The sequence below is a fragment of the Gallinula chloropus genome (assembly GCF_964237585.1).
Source record: "Gallinula chloropus genome assembly, chromosome: 24".
NCBI classification, from domain to species: domain Eukaryota; kingdom Metazoa; phylum Chordata; class Aves; order Gruiformes; family Rallidae; genus Gallinula; species Gallinula chloropus.
In genome coordinates this window covers 1953622-1975094 of record NC_140109.1, presented here as the reverse complement: position 1 = coordinate 1975094, position 21473 = coordinate 1953622, and the positions used below count along the sequence as shown (strand labels likewise).

Genomic DNA, 21473 nt, shown 5'->3' with positions numbered 1-21473 from the left:
TAAAAACTTCAGTATTGTGTTTGGAGAAATGGCCAGCAGCCCTCAGGGGTAATGTATCTCCAGAGGAGGAGCACAGGTAAGGGATGGAGGATGAGTGCCTGGTGCTGGTAACAGGCAGCAGGGTGCAAATGGCTTGCTTATTTCCTGGATGAACAGAGAGCTTGCATCGGGTGGGGATCCCAAAGGTACTTCTGCTACTTAAGTTCCCAGACCCTTCTCGTAAGCTGGGCACAGTGGAGCACATGGCTCTGGCACTGACAGTTGAACCTGGACTTTGCAATGTCTCCTGGGAGTGATGAGAGATTCAGATATGGGGATTTGCCTCCTTGAAGAGGGAAAGACTGGCCAGGAATATCAGCATTCACCTCCCACCCCCCCAGCTGTCTTGGTTTTCACTCCCCCTGCAGCACTTACCTTTGCCTTTACATTCACTGATGATTTCTTTTGTTACTTGGTAGCTTCTACTTATGTAGGTATCGTAAGACTCAGAAACCACTAACTTGCTGACAGGAATATGAGGTCTGTGAGCAGAGAAAACAAGTTTGGCAAATTGGGAGAAGCAATTGAGCTGTAAGAGCAAGTTGTGATTCATCTGGAAGCGTCTGTTTCTTTAACCCCTTGAATCCCTTTAGGAAAAGGGGTTAAATCAAACAAATACATGGAGGGTTTCCTGGACTGATGTGCAGGCTGGAATGGATAATGAACCTCCATCACCAGCAATATAGCCAGTGATCTGGGAAATGTGTTTTACAAGAAGACATCCTCAGGTCATGTTCACCACAGCAGCCTGAAGCCCGCTCCAAGTTTATTCTGGGAGCCTCAGCAGCTCTCCCAGCCACCACCTCAATTAAAAAAACTCATCAAGAGTGCTACTTTTAAAAAACAAAGCCCCAAAGTGATCCAAGACCCTTCCAGCCCCCTGTTTTTGTTACCTGTAGGTTGTATCAACGCTTAGAGTAGCGGCAGCTAAATCCACAGGGGGTATCCAGGCCGGTAGTGTGTTCCCAGAGACCCACTTAGTCCATTCAAACAAGCCTGGCTCTATTCGAATTTTCAGGTTGTTCTCCTGCTGCATGCCTGGAAAAGGGAGAAAGGAGGCTGAGCATGGTGAGAGCAGCTGGGGAGGAAGGCAGCAGGACTTTGCAGCTTTAGTACTGCTCTCTGTAAGGGGTTTTTTTCCTCTCCAAGTAGTCGATTAACAGTAGGTGTGAAAGATGAGGTGTTCAGTGGGTGTGCCTGGCACATGACATGCCAGGGATGGATGTAAACCTCTGGCCAGCAGCTCCATGCAATATACTGAACCAAGTGTGACTGTATTTTGGAGCTGTTTCTTGACTATTTCCAATGCCAGGGCATCCTGTGCCTCTCCCAGCGTTTCTCTTCCCAGTTCAGCCTGGAGAAGGGAAGGCTTCAGGGGGACCTTACAGCACCTTCCAGACCCTGACAGGTGCCTGTAGGAAAGCTGGGGAAGGACTGTTCCTGAGGGCACGGAGCAATGGGATGAGGGGTGACGGTTTTAAACTCAAAAAGGGGGGATTTAGGTTGGGTATTAGGAAAAAGTTATTTAATACGAGGGTGGTAGATCACCAGCACAGGTTTCCCAGAGAGTCAGTGGATGCCCCATCCCTGGAGACATCAAAATGAGGAGAAAGCAGCCCTTCCCACCCACTGAGTTCTTACCTTTCAGGATATTGTGTGCTGTCTGCACACAGCGTAGAGATGGGGAGCTGTAGATGTAGTCTACAACGGTGTTAGTTTCTAGCAAGGCTTCACCTGCAAGCAGATTTCAACACCTGTGAATTAAACTAGAGAAACAACAGCACAGCAGCAGCATGCAGGGTGTCTGCCAGCCAGCCTGGAGCTGCCACAGCTCCCCAGCTGCACTCCTTGTGTTTTGGGAAGCGCACGTGTGCTCCTTGTATTTTATTTCAGGGGTGCACATGGCTGAGGAACCGGGATACATTTTTCTGTGTGTGCTGCTCCCACCTGCATCCAGGTGCTTAAGCAGTATGCAAAGAAATCACAGCTCTGGCTCAGTTTCTGCTTCTCTTGGGCTGAGCCAAAAAGCAAACCGTGTGCTGAGAAAAATCGTGGAGGGGCTCGAATCCAATTTCATTTCATTTGCAAGCTGTGAATCAGAGCGATTCAACTGAACTCAAACCCAGCCTAACTCAATTGGCTCGATTCTCCAACGGTATAAATTACCATTTCATTACACAGGTGGAAGATCACTGAAAATGAGATAAGAATCGACTCCACTATTAGGGTTATTAATATTCCTGCAGTGCCGAAGGGGGACCAGGCGAGAACGGGCATCGGTTCAGCACTGCACGGGCTTGTAGTGAGACAAGTTGTGTTTGAAGAGGCAGGACAAAGAGGTGGGGGTGAGAAGGGGTTGTTAACCTTGACTTCGTGTGTTTAATGCCGGCTGTAACCGTGTCAGGCCGATCCATAAATCTCTTGAGAGGAGTGGGGTAATTTAGGAGGAGTGGCACATCTAACAGCCGCCCAGCACGGGGAAGCTGCTCCTTTGCTTTAGTCATCAGAGGAATTACAGCTCCAGCAGCTCAAGGTCGGTCCGTGCCGCTGCGGCGGGGAGCGGCTGCCGGCAGACAGCCGGCTGGCTGGCAGGGCGATGGCGTGTGGGTCACGGCTGCGGCTGCGTGCTCAGAGCCCTCTAACGATGCCCTGACTGCTCCCAGATCCGCCTTCTGTCAGGCACATATTGTGAGCCCTGATGCCATGTGGTCTGAGCATCCTGCTGCTGCACGGCTGTTTATTTTTGTTTAAAAAGCAAGTGTAATTTTAGCTGCCCCAGTTTGACTGTGACCAGCACCAAGTACTCGGAAGGATTTCAGTTTGACAAAGCACTACGTAATGCTCTCTGAAGCTCGTGTCCTTAAGGGGCTGGGCTGCCCTAGCCACAGTGCTCAGTATGTGCTCCTTGACTACCAAATATTTTTCTCTCTGTATGCGAACCACCAGGCTCAGAAATCAGGGATGAGGATGGGGATGGGGGAGGTGGAGAACGCTGGAAATTCTTTGGCCTGTGCTTTTGCCGCACAAGCATAAAGCCTGTCAGGCTGATCAAAGTCAACTGGTGTAACAAACTGCAGATCAAAAATTGTCAAAGTAAAGGGAAAAAAAATGCATTTTGGGTGAGGTGACTGTTGATGTGCTGTGTTTCTCAGCAATGCTGGTAATGGCAGCACATTTATACAGGGTGGCAGCGAATGCTCTGCAGTCGCTGCTGATAATGGCTCTGATCTCACACCATGTCCTAGATTTTGTGCCTTGTCTTTTCTTCAGCTGCAGCAGCTGAAGGAGACAAGGTTTCCCCTGAAAGAGATGGCTTGCCCCTGAAGGGACTTCACAGCAGTTCTTGAAACATCTAAATCCTGTTAGTTTAGGGTACCCAATACTTTTTTCCCTGCCTTGCACTGGCTGGGTGAGAGGGAGGAAAGCAGCAAAGCTTCCAGGGCAAGCCCTTGTCTGCCAAGGACAACTTACCCACAAGCCTTGCCTGTGTGCAGCCCAGCACGGTGATTGGCGCATCCTTCTCGTAATCCCTGAACCCGCCGCTTCTCTGAGGTAAGCTGTGAGGCATATTCAGGTTACTGCGCACGTACCTTCCTGCGAGGGAAAGGGTAGGAGTGGCTGGAGTTAGCTGGTCAGAGGCAGAGAGCATCGAGCCTGTTCCTACCCTCTTCCACCACAGCGTCTGCACCTTGTTGGTGCTGCTTACACCTGGCTGCTGAGCGGTTCTTCCCCACATAAAGCTATCAGGAACCTGAGACAGTTAAGTAGCTGCTCAAAACCAGCAGTGAATGTTTATAAAGTTACCTTTAGGACACATCTGGTGCCTCAAAGGAAAATCATTTCCATCCCACAACATGTTCAAGCTCTAATATTACACTGTTACCACAGGCCAAAATGTCAGAGCCCTTCAGGTGGGATTTTGGAAGGGGGTAGTTGTAAAATCATCCTTGTTTTCCAAGGATTTGGGCTAAAAGATGTTGGCGTGTTTTGAACTGTGAAAAGACTTGAGACATTTCTGATCAGCTCGGTATTGACCCCCGGCTTGTGTTCCTGCACCTGACTGCATCCCTGCGGTGGCAGAGCTCTGCACTGGAGGTGCTCTGCCACTCCTGACTGCTCAGAACAATGGTTTGTGTTGGGAAGCCACAGATTTCATCTAAGCTTCGCCCCTGGCAGCTGCCACTCTCCTTCCTTCACCTACACTTAGACCCGAGGATCCCAGGGGGACTGACTCACCTTTGGCATCAAAACACTGTGACAACCAGTACTTCCCAAAGACAACATCCATCCTTTCCCCGTGCCTGCAGACGAACAGGCAGCGTTTCTGAGGCCCTGGCTGGCTGGTTAGTCTCAGAGGCTGGAAGGAAAAATGACAGGGGGTTTGACCTTTGTGAGAGTGCAAGGGTTTTTCTGACACCGGAGTTACAACCCAGAGTCAGGACCAGGCACCTCTGACTTTACCCTGACGCAGATGGGGGTACAGGCAACTCTTCTGAAGTGGGTAGATTTATGCTGGTACAAAGCCCTGTGGGCTTGGGGACAGCGGTGTCCCCTGTGCCTGTGGTTAATGGTGTCATTCAGAAGCCTGAGGAGCACTTTGGCTTGTGACTTCTGATGTGGACAGTGAAAGGAGAGTGGGGAGGGGGGTAAGTTCTTGGGGAAAACACAGTCACCGGTTACTTGCCACTAGAACTGTGTGGGCTTTGTATGTGTGCACAGGTCCCTACCTGCACATTCTGGCAGATGATAGTGAGTGGCCCTGCATCCCCAGGTCCTTGGTCTTCCTGCTGTCTTCTTTCCAGAGCTCCATCGCTGAAGGCTTGAAGGGATGGGGAAGATGTAGTATTCAGAATTGAGTAGGACCTGACAAAAACAGAGAGATGTTGGCTTTGGGAAGACTTTGGACTTCATGTGCTCAGGCTGCAGTAAGGATTTTTCCATGGTTTTCAGGAACTGATGATAATTGCTGTGGTTATCTCATTACATTATTGTATTTTAGTGCTGCCTAGAGAGCACCTTGCCAGGTGATGTGTACACGTGAAGAGACAAATCCCATCTCAGCAGGCTTTCTGTTTCCTTAGAAACAGTTTCACAGAACAACTAAGGGTTGCCAAACTGTGGTCTTGCGAAGCCCTGTCAGCCCCCAACTATTCTCATGGAAAATGCCAAGACCTTCCTCACTAACATCATCTGGGGACCAGCTGCACGCTACTTACCATGGTCTTGCAGACCACAGTTTGGAAACTAACAGTTACAGAGAGTTTTCACTCTCCTTTGGAGCATAAGCTGTTGCTTTCAGAAAGGTGAGGCACAGCCCTGCCTCTCATGCTGGGCAGCTCTCCGGGCTCCTGGGCACAAAATCCCTTGTGCCCCCTGGCAGGGACATGGCATATGTGGCCTGCATCGTTGTTTCTACATGTTTCAGCACTGTATATCCTGCTTCCCATCTACAGTGGGAATTCGGTCTCTCCAGTGCTTCCTGTTCAGTCCAGCCAAAAAGATGTAAGAGGTCCCGTTCTCCCTTGAGGGGCTTTATCTAACAAGGTCCTTCTGAATAACACTCTCACGCCCAAACTTTCAAGGACTTTGACCAAGGCCCTAGGGAGTGAACTCTGTCAGGCAATGACAGAGGCTGCAGTGACCCTCTGCTGACTGGGTTACTCTGCATGGGTTCTGTTTGCTCAGCCATTAGAAAACAGTTGTGGGATAATGTCCATGGACATTTGCTTTGAGAGAAACAGTTGCCATCACTTGTGCTTCTCAGTGCCCTAAGTGTGTCGGACGTTGCTTCCTGACTAGCACCTAGTTTGGATAAAATCTCAGCGGGGTTTCACAGCTGTTAAAATACCACCACGTGCCTCTGCTGATGAAAATAGGCCACCTGCAGTTTGGTAAAGAACTGATCTGTGAGACCATGTGATTTACACCGGTTTAAAGAAGCAAAAATCCCCCAGCACTCTGTCAGTCCTGCTGCTGGTCCCTTTTCTGGTGGAATTACGGTGCAAGGATGTGATTGAGGCACTGGCTTGTTGGGTCGGGGGAGGATGCCATGCAGAGAAGCGCTGGCATGGAAGAGGAGCAGGAGGTGGGAGCCAACAGCCCTCTTGGTCCCCATCTGACAGCATAACCTCTCCACCCTCTTGCTCTTAACTCTCTCTGACCTCATTTTCTAGCCTTATCGATTCTTGTAACTGTACTTGATTTTATTCCTGGTGAGCTCCTGAGAAGGGCTGGGCTGGCTCCAAGGAACTCTGCCTGGATGCAGGCAGAGCATCAGAGGGCAGGGCAGCAAACAACACTGAGTTATGCACAGGACAACTCCAAGGTGCAAAAGGGGTGGTGGATCTGGAAGAGGAGTTAAATGTAGGCAGGAGGGTGTTGTGGATGAGCCGAGGGGAATATTGCCAGGTGCCAGGGTGTGAAATCACGTCTAACCCTCCTCCTCAAAACACAGGCGTGTGATGTGTTGCAGGAGGACAGTCAGAGCACACTTCCAGCTGGCAGGGTGAGGCCAACGCTGGTCCAAAAGCTGTCTGAGTGCGTTAGTGTGTGCCAGGCCTGGGGCAGCTCAGCCCTGAGCAGGAAGCGTGAACAGACATTTCTCACTGTGTTAATAAAGGGTCAGCTTGGGGCACGGGTGCAGCAGGTGCAGGTACAGCCTCGCTGCCTCAAACACCTGAGGGAGTATCTCACAGTGAGAACTGGCTAGGACCTAGCTCTGTTGGTGTACAAAGTGGATCTTGAGCCTGAGCTCTGTCCTTCTGCGTTGCAGCTTCCAACCCCTCATCCCCTCTCAGCCCCTTCCTCTCCATTTGATGGTCTTTCGAGGAGGCTGGTCCAGGGAATACTAAGGATTTGCTCTTAGTGACCCCTCTTCCCTTTACCCCCAGGAGCTGCTGCGCAATCCCTGAGACTTTCTTTCTCTCTAAGCCCTTATTAAAAGGCCATGGATGCTAAACTACCTATTTATAGATGCTAGGGTTTGCTGTGAATAACAATGAGGCAAAGGCATCCCATCTTTGCTGTGTCTGGAGAAGAGCCACAAGTCTGACTTCAACGGTATCTCCTTGATGTTGCTGGAAAACAGAAACCACTGAAGCTATTCCAGCTTAGTCATCTTCTAAGCATAGGTCATTGTTTGGGAGCTTTTCCCGAAGGCTTGTGGTTCCTCTGCTTGGCAGACAACATCATCTGCTGTCCTCTGGATGATGCCTTGCCTTCGCTGCCCTATCAGTGATACTGCTGTGTCCCTGGAGGCAATGTCTTCCCAGACAGGAAAGACCTCTTGAAGAATGGAGATGCTCACAGCAGAGGATGGAGAAAGGGTCTCTGTCATGGCTCAACAGCACTGGTCCTCGGCTCTGTGTAGGAAAAGACTCCTCTGCCACATTGCTCACCATTATCTAGAGAGAGGCGTCCGCAGGGAAGATGAACCAGCCATTGTTGTGGAATGGGAGGAAGACAGAATGGAAAAATCCCTACTGAGGCCCAAATATAGCTTGAAAAATTAGGGCCGTTCTTTCCCCCACCCAGTACTTGTGCCAAGTCTGATTTCCCAGGCTTATTAACAGGGTCAAGGAATAGCTTGGGCATCTCACGAGGAGCCGAAATAGACTGTGGTGTCACATCTACAGCTCTTCTATCCATTCTGGGGCAGAGGAGGTGACTATTTCTGGCTTTGCCGGTAGTAGAACAGCAGTGCAGAGGAACCCTACACAAGTTTTAGTTTTGGGGTGGTGCTGGGTCTTAGGTAAGAAGACAGCTGCTTACTTCTGCTGTGTGCTCTTACATGCGTATGTGGAGAGCCCCATGGTCTTGAGCGCTTGGTTTTTGTGGCTTCTGTGGGGCAAGAAAATTCTTGTACCTTCCCACTTCCTCTGAGCTCTGTGTGCTGAGGGTGGAGAGTTTCTTATTTTGACTTGGCAGCCCACTAATTTTCAGGCATGAAAGGCAATTAGCAGATACCCTGAGAGCAGCTTTTAAGGTGGATATAGGGATATGTGTTGAATACCAGATCTATCATTCAGATTAATTGCCAGTAGCTTCAGCTCAACAGTATCTTCTGCTGCTATCAGGAAGGAATTTCCACCTTGATGTCACAGAGTATTTTGTTTTTAACATACCTATGGCCAGCTCCTCTCCAAGGCTCAGTCAGAACAGACCTCCTGACACTGATGCCAACACAACCAGTTCCTCCCTTAAGGAGGGTCCAGGAACCTTTTTAGAGGTGCTTGTTTCAAGGAGGGCAGGTGTGAAAAGGACAGGAGGGATAAAGGAATCATCTCTTGTGATGCTTGTCCCTGCCCAATGGACTTCCAGGCCAGGAGGACTCGGGGCTGGTATCCAGGTCGGTGGCTGTCACATCTGGGAGCCAGCCCACAAGCCAACCACATCCCAGCCTGTGTACCTGCCTGGTGCTTAGCAGGGGGGCGACGGGCAGGAACGTGCCTCTCCCCACTCCTTGTCGCCGGGTGCTCTTAGCTCCAAGCTGCTCCCTGTGCTCCAGATTCCTCAGAGGTGTGTGAGTGCTCAGAGATGCAGACAGCCTTGCAGGCATGCCCAGGCCCACCCCTCAAGCTCTAGTTTTCTATTGCCACTTAACTAATTCCCATCCAAGTCAAGAGGAGTTAAGGCATAACCTTACACAGAAGGTGAGTCCTGCTTTCTCCTTGAAGCAGCAGGCAGGCAGCCAACTGCTTCTGAAGATCTTGCTGAGTATCTCAAGAAACACTGCTGATCCCAAGTCCTTTTCCCCAGGGAATGGCACACGGCAGATCTCACTTCCCAAATTAATGCTCAGATTTAAAGCCCCCCGATCCCAGCCCCACCCCAGAGATGTCTGCATGGCAGTGGCTCTACAGTGGCCATCTGCTCCAGCTCCATGAACCAGCAGTGGTGATCCTATGAGCAATATCTCAGCTCAATAAATCACATCGCCCTCTAATCTCATGCACAGGGGCAGCATCTGCTCTCCTTTTACTCGCAAGATGGGGCTTTGTGTGCCAGTAGGTTTCCCCTAAGCGACTTTCTCAGCAGCCCTGGGAGACTCTTTGCTTACTCAGCTGAAATCCCAGCTGCAGAGCCACCTTTTTATCACGACAGCACCGGGCCTGCGCAGCTTCACCTACCCATGGAACACCCAGGTGCCGCACTCATCCGCCTTCGTGATGTAGTTTTCAGGCAGCAGTCCAGAACAGCCCGTTGCAAGGGAAATGCCATAAATCCAACCCTCACTTGTGCTGGTTTGTTCCACTGGGGACATGAAAATAAAATCTCCTGTGACCAGCTCCAGTTCGTCGTCATTCTGCGGGGTGTAAGGGTAGATCACTTGCAGGGTCTGGGGGAGAGAGAGAGAAGCAGAGATGAGTGAAAAGGTTGTTCATGGAAGGGAGCCTTTAGGAGAAGCAGGGCAGGAGCACTCCTGTACTGGACCTTTAACCTTAGCAAGGTGTGAACCGCTCTCCCTGTAACACTTGGTGCTTTACCCAGGAAAGCTTCATCTTCAGGGAATTCCTGCCACTCCCAACTCTTTGCTGTTGGAAAGCTTTCCTAGGTAGTTACTCCTTCACCCCTCTTGGGTTCAGGTCATGTCCGGTATCAAGGAGGGAGTGGGGTGGGGATGTATACCAAAGCACCTCCTTAAAAATGGAGCCGAATTCTTATCAGGACCTGGAATTTACCCAGCCCTAGTGATTAGTGACCGTTTTTACTTTACTTGTGCTTGATCTTGGGGGGGGGGGGGTTGGACTCGATGACCTCCTGAGGTCCCTTTCAACCCCTACAATTCTGTGATCTCAAAGAGCGGTTCCTCTGGTTGCTGTTGCTTTTGAAGCCAAGGCAGGGACGCTGTCAGGGGGCTAACAGGTTTGGCTGTGTGACACCCTGCTCTCCGAACTGGTCAGGAGAACACACAGGAAAAAACACAGGCAGTGGGAAATGCTGGGACGTGGCCATGCTGCTTTCTTTGTGTTTTCTAATGTGAATGGGATTAAGTTAAAGGGTGGGGGAAGAGATCAGTGAGCCTAAATCTGCAATCTTCTCCTCAGTGGAGCATGAGGAATCCACACGTTCAGTGTCTATCAGCAACTACAGCGGTCCTTTGTTTAAGAGGAGAACAATGGTGTCATTGTCCCTTGCCAAGCCCGACTTCTGCAATGGCACCACGCAAAGAAAACCCCATAGTCTGCTGAGCAGCTCTGATCTCCTGATGGTGTCAGCCCCTCTGCTCACTTATCACCCCCGTCTGTTTGTGGTATCTTCAAAGGAAGATGGAAACTAGTCGCTGTCACCTGATGCAAGGCCAGAGCCTTCACACACGGCTGCCTGGAGTCAGATACGCAGAGATGTGAGCTGCTTCTCCTCAGCAACTCCCTTTGCAGTCACTGGCAGTGTTGACTACTTGTAGCTTGATGACTCTGAGTAGGGAAGGTGGCTCTCATGCATGGGAAGCATGGCCTGGGCTGGGTCAGTGCTGCACATGGGAGACTTCAGCTCTCCAGAAGCACTGGCATCTGTTTACTCAGTGGCATTATCGTGTGCTGGGCTAAAATCACCTTCTCCTGCCTTGCTGCAGGTTTTCCTGTCTGATGATGCACACGGGTGGGATTAATCTCCTCAACCCCAGGAGCCTAGCTGTTCGCTGCCTCAGCAGGCGCCTTTTGGAGGTTCCCTCCTCCAGAAGTTGATTCATCTTGCCTCCAGATAGTTATCTCAGCTGGGTCAGATGATTCACTTTCCGGAGGTACCTGTTTCTCTGCCCTGAGTGCAAAGGGAGCCACAGGCTGGCTCAGACTTGGAGATCTAGAGTGGGGATGTTTACCGGGATGTGAGATGAGGCTCACGTGTGGTTCTCTATGCCCAAGACCCCCACCTACAAAGTAGATTTTTTTTTTCCCCTGTATATTGCATTGGAAAACAACATTATTAATAAAACTCCACTAGGACACTCAGATCCTGACATTACAGGGGCCAGATGAGTAATTGAAGGGTACAGGCCGTGTGGGTAAAAGTTTCTTACGTGATGACAGTAAGTGCTGTGATTAATAGTAGTGTCAAGCCTGTACAGAGAAAAAGAGAGTGGTCAGGTTATGATACCTGGCTGGTTCTTGGGATTTCAGACCAGCTCACGCTGAGCTAAGAGGACAGTCATTATTAGAATGGATGAATCCAGCAGGACATTGCTCCTGTGAGAGGCCAGAAATGAGGTGGGTGAAGCAGCAGGCCTAGGCAGTGTGAGTACAATGCAAGGGAAAAGGGCAAGGTGGTCTGTTAGTCTAAGATGACTGGTGGGATGTGGGCGATCCATGTTCTGGATGTCCTTGTGGGAGACGAGGCCAATTCCTTTATGTCATGGGAGCCCTGGCTCAGCTCACAGCTCGAGATACCTTTTTTGGACTCAAACAAGTGCCTAAAATGTACCTCGTGGTTAACGAAGCGTATGTCCCGGGAGAATATCGCGGCGACCCAGTCGCAGCCCAGCTTGACATCGATGTTCTGCGCTAACTTCTCCAGCGTGGGCAGGTGGCCGGTCTGGAAGTGATAGGCCAGCGTCACGTGGAGCTGCTTCTTGTGGGGCTCCACGTGAACATCTGCAAGGAGAAGGTGTCAGTTAACAAAGAGCGACAGTCGAGATTCGCAGCTTTTCTGAAGGCCTAAGAGTGATTGTCACCTCTGAATGGGAGCTGGGAGTGAAAGCTTCAAAGCTAGCTGAAGTGGAACAAGTTGTGGACCGGTTTCTGAACAGGCTTTGGGGAAGTTGAACATGAGCTCCCTACAGATGCTGCACCTCGGGTCAAATTATTTAAGATTTGTGGTCTGAGTCAGGCCTGAGTCATGCCACCATGGCAGGCAAAGCATCATCCCTGCCAAACTGCCCAAACTCATTTGCGTTCAGAAAACAACAGGTTTCTGGATGATGTGATAACAGTGATTGTCATTTTGAACCCACTGACATTTTCCAGGAAGAGGGGGGGCTTTCTTTCATCAGCAGATGAGGACGTCTCCAAAATCAGCAGCTTTAGAACCATACTTTTTGCTCTCCCTCCTCTGTTTCCTCTCCTATGGTAGCAATTAGAAATATGTGGAGTTTACAGGTTCATGTGAGTTGGTTAAACCTTTTCCCTGCACATTTAGTTCTATCATCAGTTCTTCCACTGAGGGTGGGGTGTTCCAAAGTTGAGGAAATGGACACAAAATGATCCTGCAGGAGAAGAACTTGTATTAGGAGGAGTTTCCAGGAAGCAGAAAGGTGAAGGCATTTGCAGCACTGTGACTCCTCCAGGAGATGTGGAAATCACACAGCGTGCTCTTCACAGGGGATTTATTCTCGTTTGCTCAACCCAAAATTGCAATTAAATTTGATGGATCATTCAGGCCAAATTGCAGCTATTCAGAGACTTGGCTCACATGCCAGCCAGGGGTAGCTCTGCAAGCTCATCAGTCTTTTTCCTCTTTTTTTTTTTATTTTTTTTTTTGATTGGCAAGAAAAATTATGCTCTGCATCCCTGAAAAAGCCCCTGAGACTTCAGCAGGATAACATGACCAAGCTGCAGGCTGCAATGCAGCAACTGGGTTCCCATATGAAAGAGCTGCTTTAGTCTGAAATGGAGCAGTTGCAGGGGTAGAGGCTTGCTGGTTTCCCCTTGGGTTGCCAGGGGACTGGGGGTCTGCTCGCAGGGTCCTCTCTCTGCCTCAGAAATACAGCAAGAAAACCACACACAGCTTTTACATGGCTGAGGAAAGTTTTGTGGCAGTGGCTTGAGGTAGCGAGTGGAGCAGGAAATGCTCGGCCCTGCAGACAGCGTCTCTCTGAAAGGTTAACGAACCACCAAATGTCAACTTCCCTTTCAGGAGATAACACTTGAGACTAAGCGTGAGGTGATCTTTCAACTGAAAAAAAGCACTGAAACCCAAAGCACCAGGCCTGATGGGGGGTTCCTCCCTGGCTCTTAGCTGTCAGGCCACTTTTAAAAACCAGGCACGGGCTTCATGAGCTTCCTAACATCAAAACTTTGGTTTCTGAAAGTGTCTGAGCCTCGAGCAAGCCATGAGCTCCCCGGAGCTGCCACGCAGCCACTCACCTGCTTTAGAAGCAGCCTCTGCAGCGAAGTCTGCAGCAAACTTCTTGAGCACCTCTGCGCTTTCTTCCTTGACAAAGAGCCCGATGAAGTTGGAGGATGTGTAGAGCTCCAGAGGCAGAGGGGCAGGGAATTTGCACTTCCACCGCATCACAGTGGCCTGCAGAGCTTCAGTGAGAGCGTCGACCTTGCTGTCCTCACACTGCCAAAGGAAAGGGGACAGTTGTTTCTCATTGGAGAGCCGTTCCTTGCCCTGTGCTTAGCTCTCCAGGGCACTCAGTAGAGACCAGAGAGGCTTGGGTGGGCAGGCATGAGGTCTGGCTTTGCTTGTAACGCAGAGAGAAACAGCGCAGGGACGTAGGCAAAGGTGTGTTTGGAAATCGTCTGCCCCTCCCTTGTCCTCAAAGCCGGATCGGCTATCCCAAGTAACCTTCCCAGCCACATCCCCACCTTGTCTGCTCTCAGGTTAATGATTGCTTGAAATGATGAGAATTTTGGTCTCCTGCTGCTCTTCCCTGAAAACAACCCACCAAAAAGCCCGTTCCCCCCTTAAGAAGCCCAGGAGTTGGGTGGTTCTGGCAATACCCCCCCAGCTCCCAAGGACAAACCCTTCTGCAGCGTGCACCGTCTCCAGTCTGGACCTGGCACAGGCTGCTCATGAATGCATGGATAAAGGCAGAGGAATGAGGAGCTCGGCCTTACCATGAAGAACTGGCAGAGGGTGATATGTGGGAAGATGTTATGTGCTTTGTTCTTGCCGCAGATCTGCTTCGACTGCTGCCAGAACTCCGACAGCTTCTGAGCCAGGGGGCCGGTGGGGCGCAGGTACAGGACGTACTCCCGGGGCAGGGTGTCATCTAGGAATGGGTCACCCACATGGGAGAACAGCCTGAGAGGGAGCAAGAAGTGTGAGATTGACAGATACAGACTTTTTCCTCCCCCCTCACCCCCAGAAAACCAGCTTCCCCTGTCCTTGCTCCCATCATTCTCCCTTTACAGAATAAACCAGCTCCGGCAGGTCAGGCAGAGAGGTGTGCTGCCTCACTCACTATCCATCCCCCTGCTAGGTGATACAGAAAGTTGGGGTTTAGTTTCAGGTGGAGGCTCTGAATATCTAACTGGGGTCGCTGCTCCTGCCTTTTCTCCCTTACGGTGTACAAAACACAGGGAGGAGAGCACTGGAAACTGCTCAGCATCTCTGAAAAGACAGCTCTCAGCTTTCTCTTTAGGTGCTAGGGTGGAGAGAGTAGCAGCTCCTTTCACCTCTTTTGCTGCTACTCGAGATCACAGACTCTCTCAGACAAGGCTCACTTCTGGATTTGTGGCACTTAACAGCTCAATAACTTTGCTATCCTGTTTCACCCCTGTTTAAACCAGCCACGTGCTAATGGCTAAGCTCTCAGGTGTTAAATTCACTAATTCCTTCTACTCTTTCTAACATTTATTACTTCATACCAACCAGTCGCATGCTGCTTGGACGCTCCTTCCGCCTGTTGATGCCAGGGCTTTTTGCCTGAGGAGAGAACAAGATAAAAGTCCCATGTCAGTGATGCTGTGGTCTGTGGCTGTTGGCACATCTCTTGCTGGGGTGATAGGCTTTCCAGGTGGATTCTCTCACCCCTGGGACTTTCTTTTGGATTGTCAGGTCTCAGGGAGCAAAGCACTCGAAGCACTGATATTTCCTGGGCATCCCAGCACCTGGGATTTCCCTGCTTTTTGGCGTGGTGGATTTGTTTTAATGCGTGGTGAAACGTTGGTGGCTGACACTGAGTGACCTCTTTGCTGGTCACTGGCTCAGCACTGAAACCCAAAGGTTTGGTCCAGGAAGGACCAGGGAAGTTCAGCTGCCACCAGAGGGCACAAACCAGGGGCTCTCAGGTTGGGACAACCTACCCAAACTGCCTAGCTCCCTTCCCTCCTTGCTGCTTTGGGAGTGCTCTCAGCTTATTTCCCCTTCAGGGTGCCGATAAACACCTTCCCACCCCAGCCTGGAAGACGTGAGCCTGCTTGTGCCCGGCGAGCTGGGGAGGGAGGCGGTGCAGGGCTGTGTAACTCGCAGGCGTGCAGCAAGTATGTGTTCCCCAAATGCTCAGCATCAGCACAGAAGCACAGCCCTGAATCATCGCAGCCCTGTAACAGCCAGAGGCTGCTGAAAGGGAGGAATCCACCCAGCACCCAAACGGCATAAATATTTAGAGAAAATAAGGAAGAAGGAAGGAAAGGCTAGAGATGCTAGGGTCGTTGGGGCAGAGCCCAGGCTCTCCATTGGATGTCAGAAGGCAAATCCCCCAGGAACAGTGATTTCAGAGCTAACTGCTCAAGGGAAGAAGGGCGGCATTGCTCCAAAACAAGTGCTGCAGATCGGGTAGGAGGGGGGGAGTGAGATGCTGGTTTAATCTAATTAAGCAGCACGTCCTCGTGCAAAATGGTGTGGGTGGAGGAAGGTCTTGAAGAGCAAGAAGCCTTCACAGGAGGTGAGCATGGGGTCTCCAGGCAGCTGTCCCCTGCAGCCGGGGAAGGAAGGGGTCCTACAGGTGCTGGGAAAGGATCTGCATCCTACAGACCCATCATGCTGGACCGGGAGACCAAGGCATCTTTCCAGCCTTAGATGCATTCCAGCACTGGCACAGCTCCCACCGAAGGCGAAGCCCCAGTGGCTGCCATGGGGCGTGTTGGCTGCACGGGGGGGCATTGCTGTACCCTCCTGCTGTTAATTTGGCCATAGCAGCTGCCTCCCCTTTGCTCTGTGGGTTGTACACCGTGTCACAGAGCTGCCTGCTGCTAGCGACAGAAAGCCTGACTGAGGGCAGGAAAACAACTCGTTGACACCGTCCGGCCTCAAGCCTGTGACCTTATCTTGCTAAATATGGTGTGTTACAGCTCGATAACAGTGCAAAGGGCCCACTGACATCTTCAAGCTGGAGGGAATGTGTCCGACCAAAGGGATGAGGTCAGCGTACTGTGTACCCCGCGTTCTGCTGTGGGAAGATGCTGCTGGTGGGTTACAGGACATGGGTCCAAGTGAGGGAAAAGAGTTGTGGCTCCAGGGTCCAAGCCATGGCTCGAGGCTTAGGGCGAGCTGGGACCACCCAGTATGTCTGGTTTCTGCCTGTAGTGCTGTGTAGGATGTGTACTGTGCTTCTGTCACCCTTTTCTGTCTGCAGCGATGACTTTCGAAAGCACTCTGATAACCATGCGGGGACATGCGATGTTACCCACCATGTGCTGTTGACTCAGCTGCGTTTCAGCTCTGCCCTTGACTTCCCCACCCCTTGAATATACATATTTTTTGTTCATTTTGAGAGTAAGAGGAAGGCAGAAAGATAATGCTGCAAAAAAAAAGGGCTGTGTTGCAAATGCCTGATTATGAAAATACTTCCTCCCGAGGCATTCTGCTGCCCTTATCTGCCAGTGTTCACTGGAGATCAGCAGGGTGCTAGTCCAAGCACCTGCCTCCTGGAAGGATGGACCTTGTGCAGTTTGGTTTGTCCTACTGTGCTGACCCTTCCCCAGTCTGGCTCAGATGTGATACAGCCGCTGGTTTGCTCTGAGAAGAGGTTCAGGCAAGAGCGAAGAGCAAAAGGCTCTTCCCCGGGACAGGCTGGGCTTGGGAGCCTTTTGGGGCATCAGCTAGCTGTGGGTCTTCCCTGCCCGGGGGTTCATCATCCATTTCTGCTGCGTTGCCTTTGCTCAGGTCACCTCCCTTCTTGCCTGGGTTGTTCATGCTCTTTAAAACACGATTAAGACGTGACTCTCTTAATGCTGCCTCTTGTCCCTGGAGTGCCTGGCTGTATGTTGCATCCCGGGCAGTGAATTAAAAACAACCCCCTGGTACAGCTCTGGCTTTGAAATGAGCAGTCTCTCCTGTGGCAAAGCAAGGGCAGACGAGCTGCCTCTCACTCTCTCCAGACAGACCCCAGAGCAGATCTCTGAGGGAGTCACACACGATCTAGCAGGACAGGCAGCTCTGCCACCCACCCTTGTTGACTTGTTTGCTTACTGAATTGATGTTTCCCTGCCACAGATCACACAACAGGGCTCTGCTGGAATTGACTGCAGCTCCTTCTCCACAGCCTTTGTGCTCGAGGGACCCCAAAGGGTGTTAGAAAACGTTAGGCTGGTCCCCATGTGCTCTTGTTCATGTGTGATTTCAGAAGGTGCCCCTCTTTTCCGTGGGGACAATGAGCTCCCTTTTCAATTTGATTTTTCAGCATGAGGAGGAAATACTGTGTAAGGCAAACAAAAGCCAGGGGATGTTTTTATCACAAGTCCCAAAGCTGAGAGATGCTTTTAAAAGACAAAGAATATTATTTAGTGCTGGGAATGGTGATGGTGACAAACAGGGCATGCACAGTGTCCTTCCCAAATACCCTCCTCTCTAGCCACCACCCAGGAGAAGTCACGTCCTCCTGGTGCTCCAGGCCCTGCCAAGGCCAACTTCTTAAAAGTTTTGAGTGCTCAAAACTAGTCACAGCTATGTTTGGCCACGTACAGAAGTGGCCTGATTTTCACCACTGCTGAGTGCAGTGGGAGCTGGGAGATGTACTCTGCTCCTGAGGAAATCAGGTCACTTAATGAGGTGACTTGTGATGGCTTAGGTGCTCAGATTTACTTGTGCTGGGTAGCAAGTGTTGGCTGTCATACTGCAGCTGGTGGCAAGAAGTGGTTTTGTGATGCAGATGCAGCAGAAAAAAAAGAGGGAAAAAAAAAAAGGTGAGAAAGTAACTTATTTTTCAGCTTATTTTTCAGAATGTACTGAACACTGCACAGTAACCGTTTCTGGTCATGCAAAAACGGCAGCACAATTCAGAGGAGGTGAAAAGCTTGGTGCAGCATCACTAGTCCCTTGAGCCACCCTTTTCCTCTGCCTCTTGACTTCTCCTTTGCCTCTGAGGCAAAGCACAGGGAACTGGTGTAACACTGCACAGCAAAATGCAATAGAAAGGTCGAACGGGGAGCAAGGGAGATGCTGTGTCCAACAGCAGGTCTGGAGATGGAGGTTTTAGGGAAGGGGAAAGAAGATCCTAAAGGTGCTGCCTTCCTAAAGCACTGCAGGTATTTCAGCCACCACAAAGAATCAGATGGTTTTGATTCTTCACCCTCAGAGGCCTCCCTGTGACACTCTTCAATGTCAGGTCACAAGGAGAGTCTTTCTCCACTCAATCACTGGTTAAATGGTATCAGAATATTGCTAGGAAGCATCCCAGCTAGACAGTTGAGCCCTTAGCCTGAAACCTTACAGCAGAACCAGAGTTGCTGCCCCAGAATATCTCTGAATGCCTAAGTGGGGTCCACATTCACCCCAAGCCACTTAACGGCAGAGCACATGGCTCCACATGCTACAGAACTGAACTCATCACTGTTAAAGGATTTTTGGCTTCCTGCAATTCCAGGATAGGAAAGAAAACCCCAAAAAGGCAACAGGGGAATGTCACTGTGCTAGGAAATATTTGTATCAATAAACATGGAGTGCAATGGCAAAACCCCATTTACTCTGGAGATGATGACTGTAATGGGGAGCGATGCTTTAACCGTAAAGGGGGCTTTTGGGCTCAGAGAAGCAGCAGGCAGAAATCCTTCTGCTGAAAAGACTTGTCTGGTTTGGAAGAGGAGGGGGCCAGTGGTGCTGTGGTGTGCGGGGTAATGGACTGTGAGGTGGGAGAGTTAATGCAGCCGGCACAGGAGTGGGGGACAGGGGTCAGCTATTCTGAGGTATCACTTTATCTGCACCTGCGTTGTATTTTATCACTAAAAAAGTTATGCAAACTTTGGGGTGTTGGTGCACACAGCTGACGTGCAAGGCGCTGTGCTGAGGCGGAGAAGGGGACTGTGTTTGGGCACTGTGGCTGTGCAGGGTCCCCAGCTTCTGTGGCTGGGCTGTAGGGTCTTGGGGGTGCAAAGCCCCTGCGCCAGCCCTTCAGGCACGGACAGAGCAGAGGCTGCTGCAGGCAACCTCCTCTGGTCCTCACACATTGAAGCACACTGAGGCCGAGTGACACAGCTGGTCTGAACCCTGGGGTCCAGAGAGCCTGTTTGTTCTCCAGAAGCACTGTCTAATTCATAGAAAATCGGCCCCTCTCTGACCACTGCTCAGGGCTGAACTTTGCTGTTTCCACCAGCTCTCCCTTGGCTGTAACAAGTGGAGATGGAAGCCGTGCCGTGGGCAGAGCCGGCCTCTCCCTGTCAGTCCGAGGCAGCTCGCTCTGCTGCGCCGCGCTGCTCACCGAGGCGGCAGAAAACGCCAGCAGCAGCTTCTACCTCAGATCCACCTACCACTTGTCTGCCAGCGGACGCACCGGGGGATTTGTGAATGAGCAGTGGAAGGATGGAGGCAGCCTGTGAAAGAAAGGGAATGACTAAATCTTCCCTTTCGTTGACGTGCCTCGAGCCCAGGCAAACTTCTTACGCGTGAACAAAGCCCCTCAGAGGGATGAATTCATCGTTCTGAGGAGCCCTGAATCTTTGCTCCACAAAGTATTGAGCTGTGTAAATAGAGATTTTTATTTTTTTTTTTTGGAAACCACATTAAGTATGATGGGAGCACTTGGCTCTCCTCATCATTAGGCTCAGTTCAAAGGACTACCTGACGTGGTAAGATAGGAATTACAGACCATAATTTATGCTGCGTGAGTTTGAAAGAATAGCTCAAAGAGAACATTTTTCTTAGCATTATAAACCAGGCACCTTTACCTTTGCAAGCGTGTGTGTTTAAAACACCTTGGCAAGGATGTATTCAGATAGGTACATGTGTCTATTTAAGCCATGGGGTTTTGCAGGCTGTTGGTTTATTGTAAAAGAATTGAAACAAATTGCTGTCCATGACCATAAGACCCAGGCCTTTTCCTGATAGGGCTGCAGCTGCTTTGGAGCACACCTGCCAGTCCAGGTACGGGTCAGATGTCTAACAGCAAAGCCCCCCTTAGCTTACCAGTGAATTGGGAGGTCCTGAATTCAAACCCTGCTGATAGCGATGCTTATGGGGAAGCAGCTACAGTGACCTTTACGATTCCCTTCACTCTTGCTGTTTTCATCAATGGTTTCTACTATTGATGGTGCAGGAGTGGGAAGGTGCCTATTTTAGGCTCTCCATAAACAACCACACGCTGCAGAAGAGTTTTGCAAGCAAAATTTCTGTCCATCTAAAGGCACAACTATTTGATAGCCAAATTCCAACTAGCTGACCGCCCGTCTCTCAGGCTGCCCGGCTGTTCCGCAGGCAGAAGCGGCCACAATGAGGTGTTCTTTCCAAGTGGCTTTCTATGTGGGTTATTCAAATGTTTTCCTCCGAATTCACAACATGCAGAATTCCGCTGGCCACCAAAAAAGCACATGACATCGTTTCTGTTCTTATCTGGGTGACCTTACCTCTATAAATAGGGACAGGACTGTAAGATATCGCTAGGGATCGAGTTCTTGTTTGGGGTAGAGGGGGTTGGGTAGGTTCCTTTTCTGCAGTTTGAGAGAAAAAAGCCAAAAACCTGCCCGAAACCACTCTTGCCTCAGTGCAGGGCAGAATTACTTTCTCATCCCTTTCGCTGAGCTTTGGGCAGCCCTTCAAGCATTACCTTAGGCTATCCTTCTGCTGCTGCCTGCCTGTGGACATAAAGTTCTCCTCATGCTGCACTGAGTGGCTGTAATTGCAGCCACATCCTCCCTGGAGCCCGAGCTCACCTTACACCCAGATCCCCTTGGGAACACACCATTCAGTGTGACATCCCCAACTCAGGTCAGTGAATCGGTGTGAGCAGATATGAGCAATGTGAAGATCCAGGTCCTGTCTGAAATACAGTAACTCTGAGAGGAGCGCAGGGGACTGCCTGCCTGCACAGTGGCTTCAGGGGCTGCAAGATTTCAAACTGTGCTATATCCTGTAGGTCATGTAAATATTTATAGAAGGCGCCTGACAGTACGATGGGGCTCGGTAGTTCTCCCTCCTCCTTCCACAGGGGGTGGCTGCTTACTCCCAGCTATAGAGTACCAACTCCTGGTAACAGGGAAGAGAGAGAAATAGGGAAGCACTGACAGAAATAAGCATGGGGAAGGTGCTACTGTGTATTCCTCCTTTCCAGAATTTCAAATATTCCTTTTTCTGGGGATGGTCTGGCTGGAAAACTGCAGCCTGGCCATGGGATGATGGTGGCCGTGGTGATGATGATGATGATGACGATTTCTAAGCGCAGAGACCGAGGACCTAGGCACATGTGGCTGTCATATGCATTTACTTAAAGTTATGTAAGATTTTGAAGCTGGATTTTTTTTCTCCTCTTCTTTGGCACATGTGCACAGTCAGCCCCCTGCTCCTCTGCTCAGCCGGATCCTTAAAGCAAAAGAAGAGGGAAGTACAGACTCATAAAGAGT

The 21473-nt window shown here is 50.5% G+C and overlaps 1 protein-coding gene across 1 annotated transcript in view; it reads right to left on the bottom strand.

The window, feature by feature from the left end:
• The window catches only part of UBASH3B (ubiquitin associated and SH3 domain containing B), a gene marked incomplete at both ends in the record, with an annotated part of 60712 nt that overhangs the window by 1645 nt on the left and 37594 nt on the right, over positions 1-21473 (bottom strand). Inside the window, 11 exons of the mRNA XM_084274846.1 lie at positions 415-521; positions 933-1077; positions 1681-1773; positions 3511-3633; positions 4276-4396; positions 4767-4902; positions 9168-9376; positions 11458-11627; positions 13119-13317; positions 13818-14004; positions 14575-14628. Coding sequence (XP_084130972.1) covers positions 415-521; positions 933-1077; positions 1681-1773; positions 3511-3633; positions 4276-4396; positions 4767-4902; positions 9168-9376; positions 11458-11627; positions 13119-13317; positions 13818-14004; positions 14575-14628 — 1544 coding nt within the window. The remainder of the gene's footprint in view (positions 1-414; positions 522-932; positions 1078-1680; positions 1774-3510; positions 3634-4275; positions 4397-4766; positions 4903-9167; positions 9377-11457; positions 11628-13118; positions 13318-13817; positions 14005-14574; positions 14629-21473) is intronic.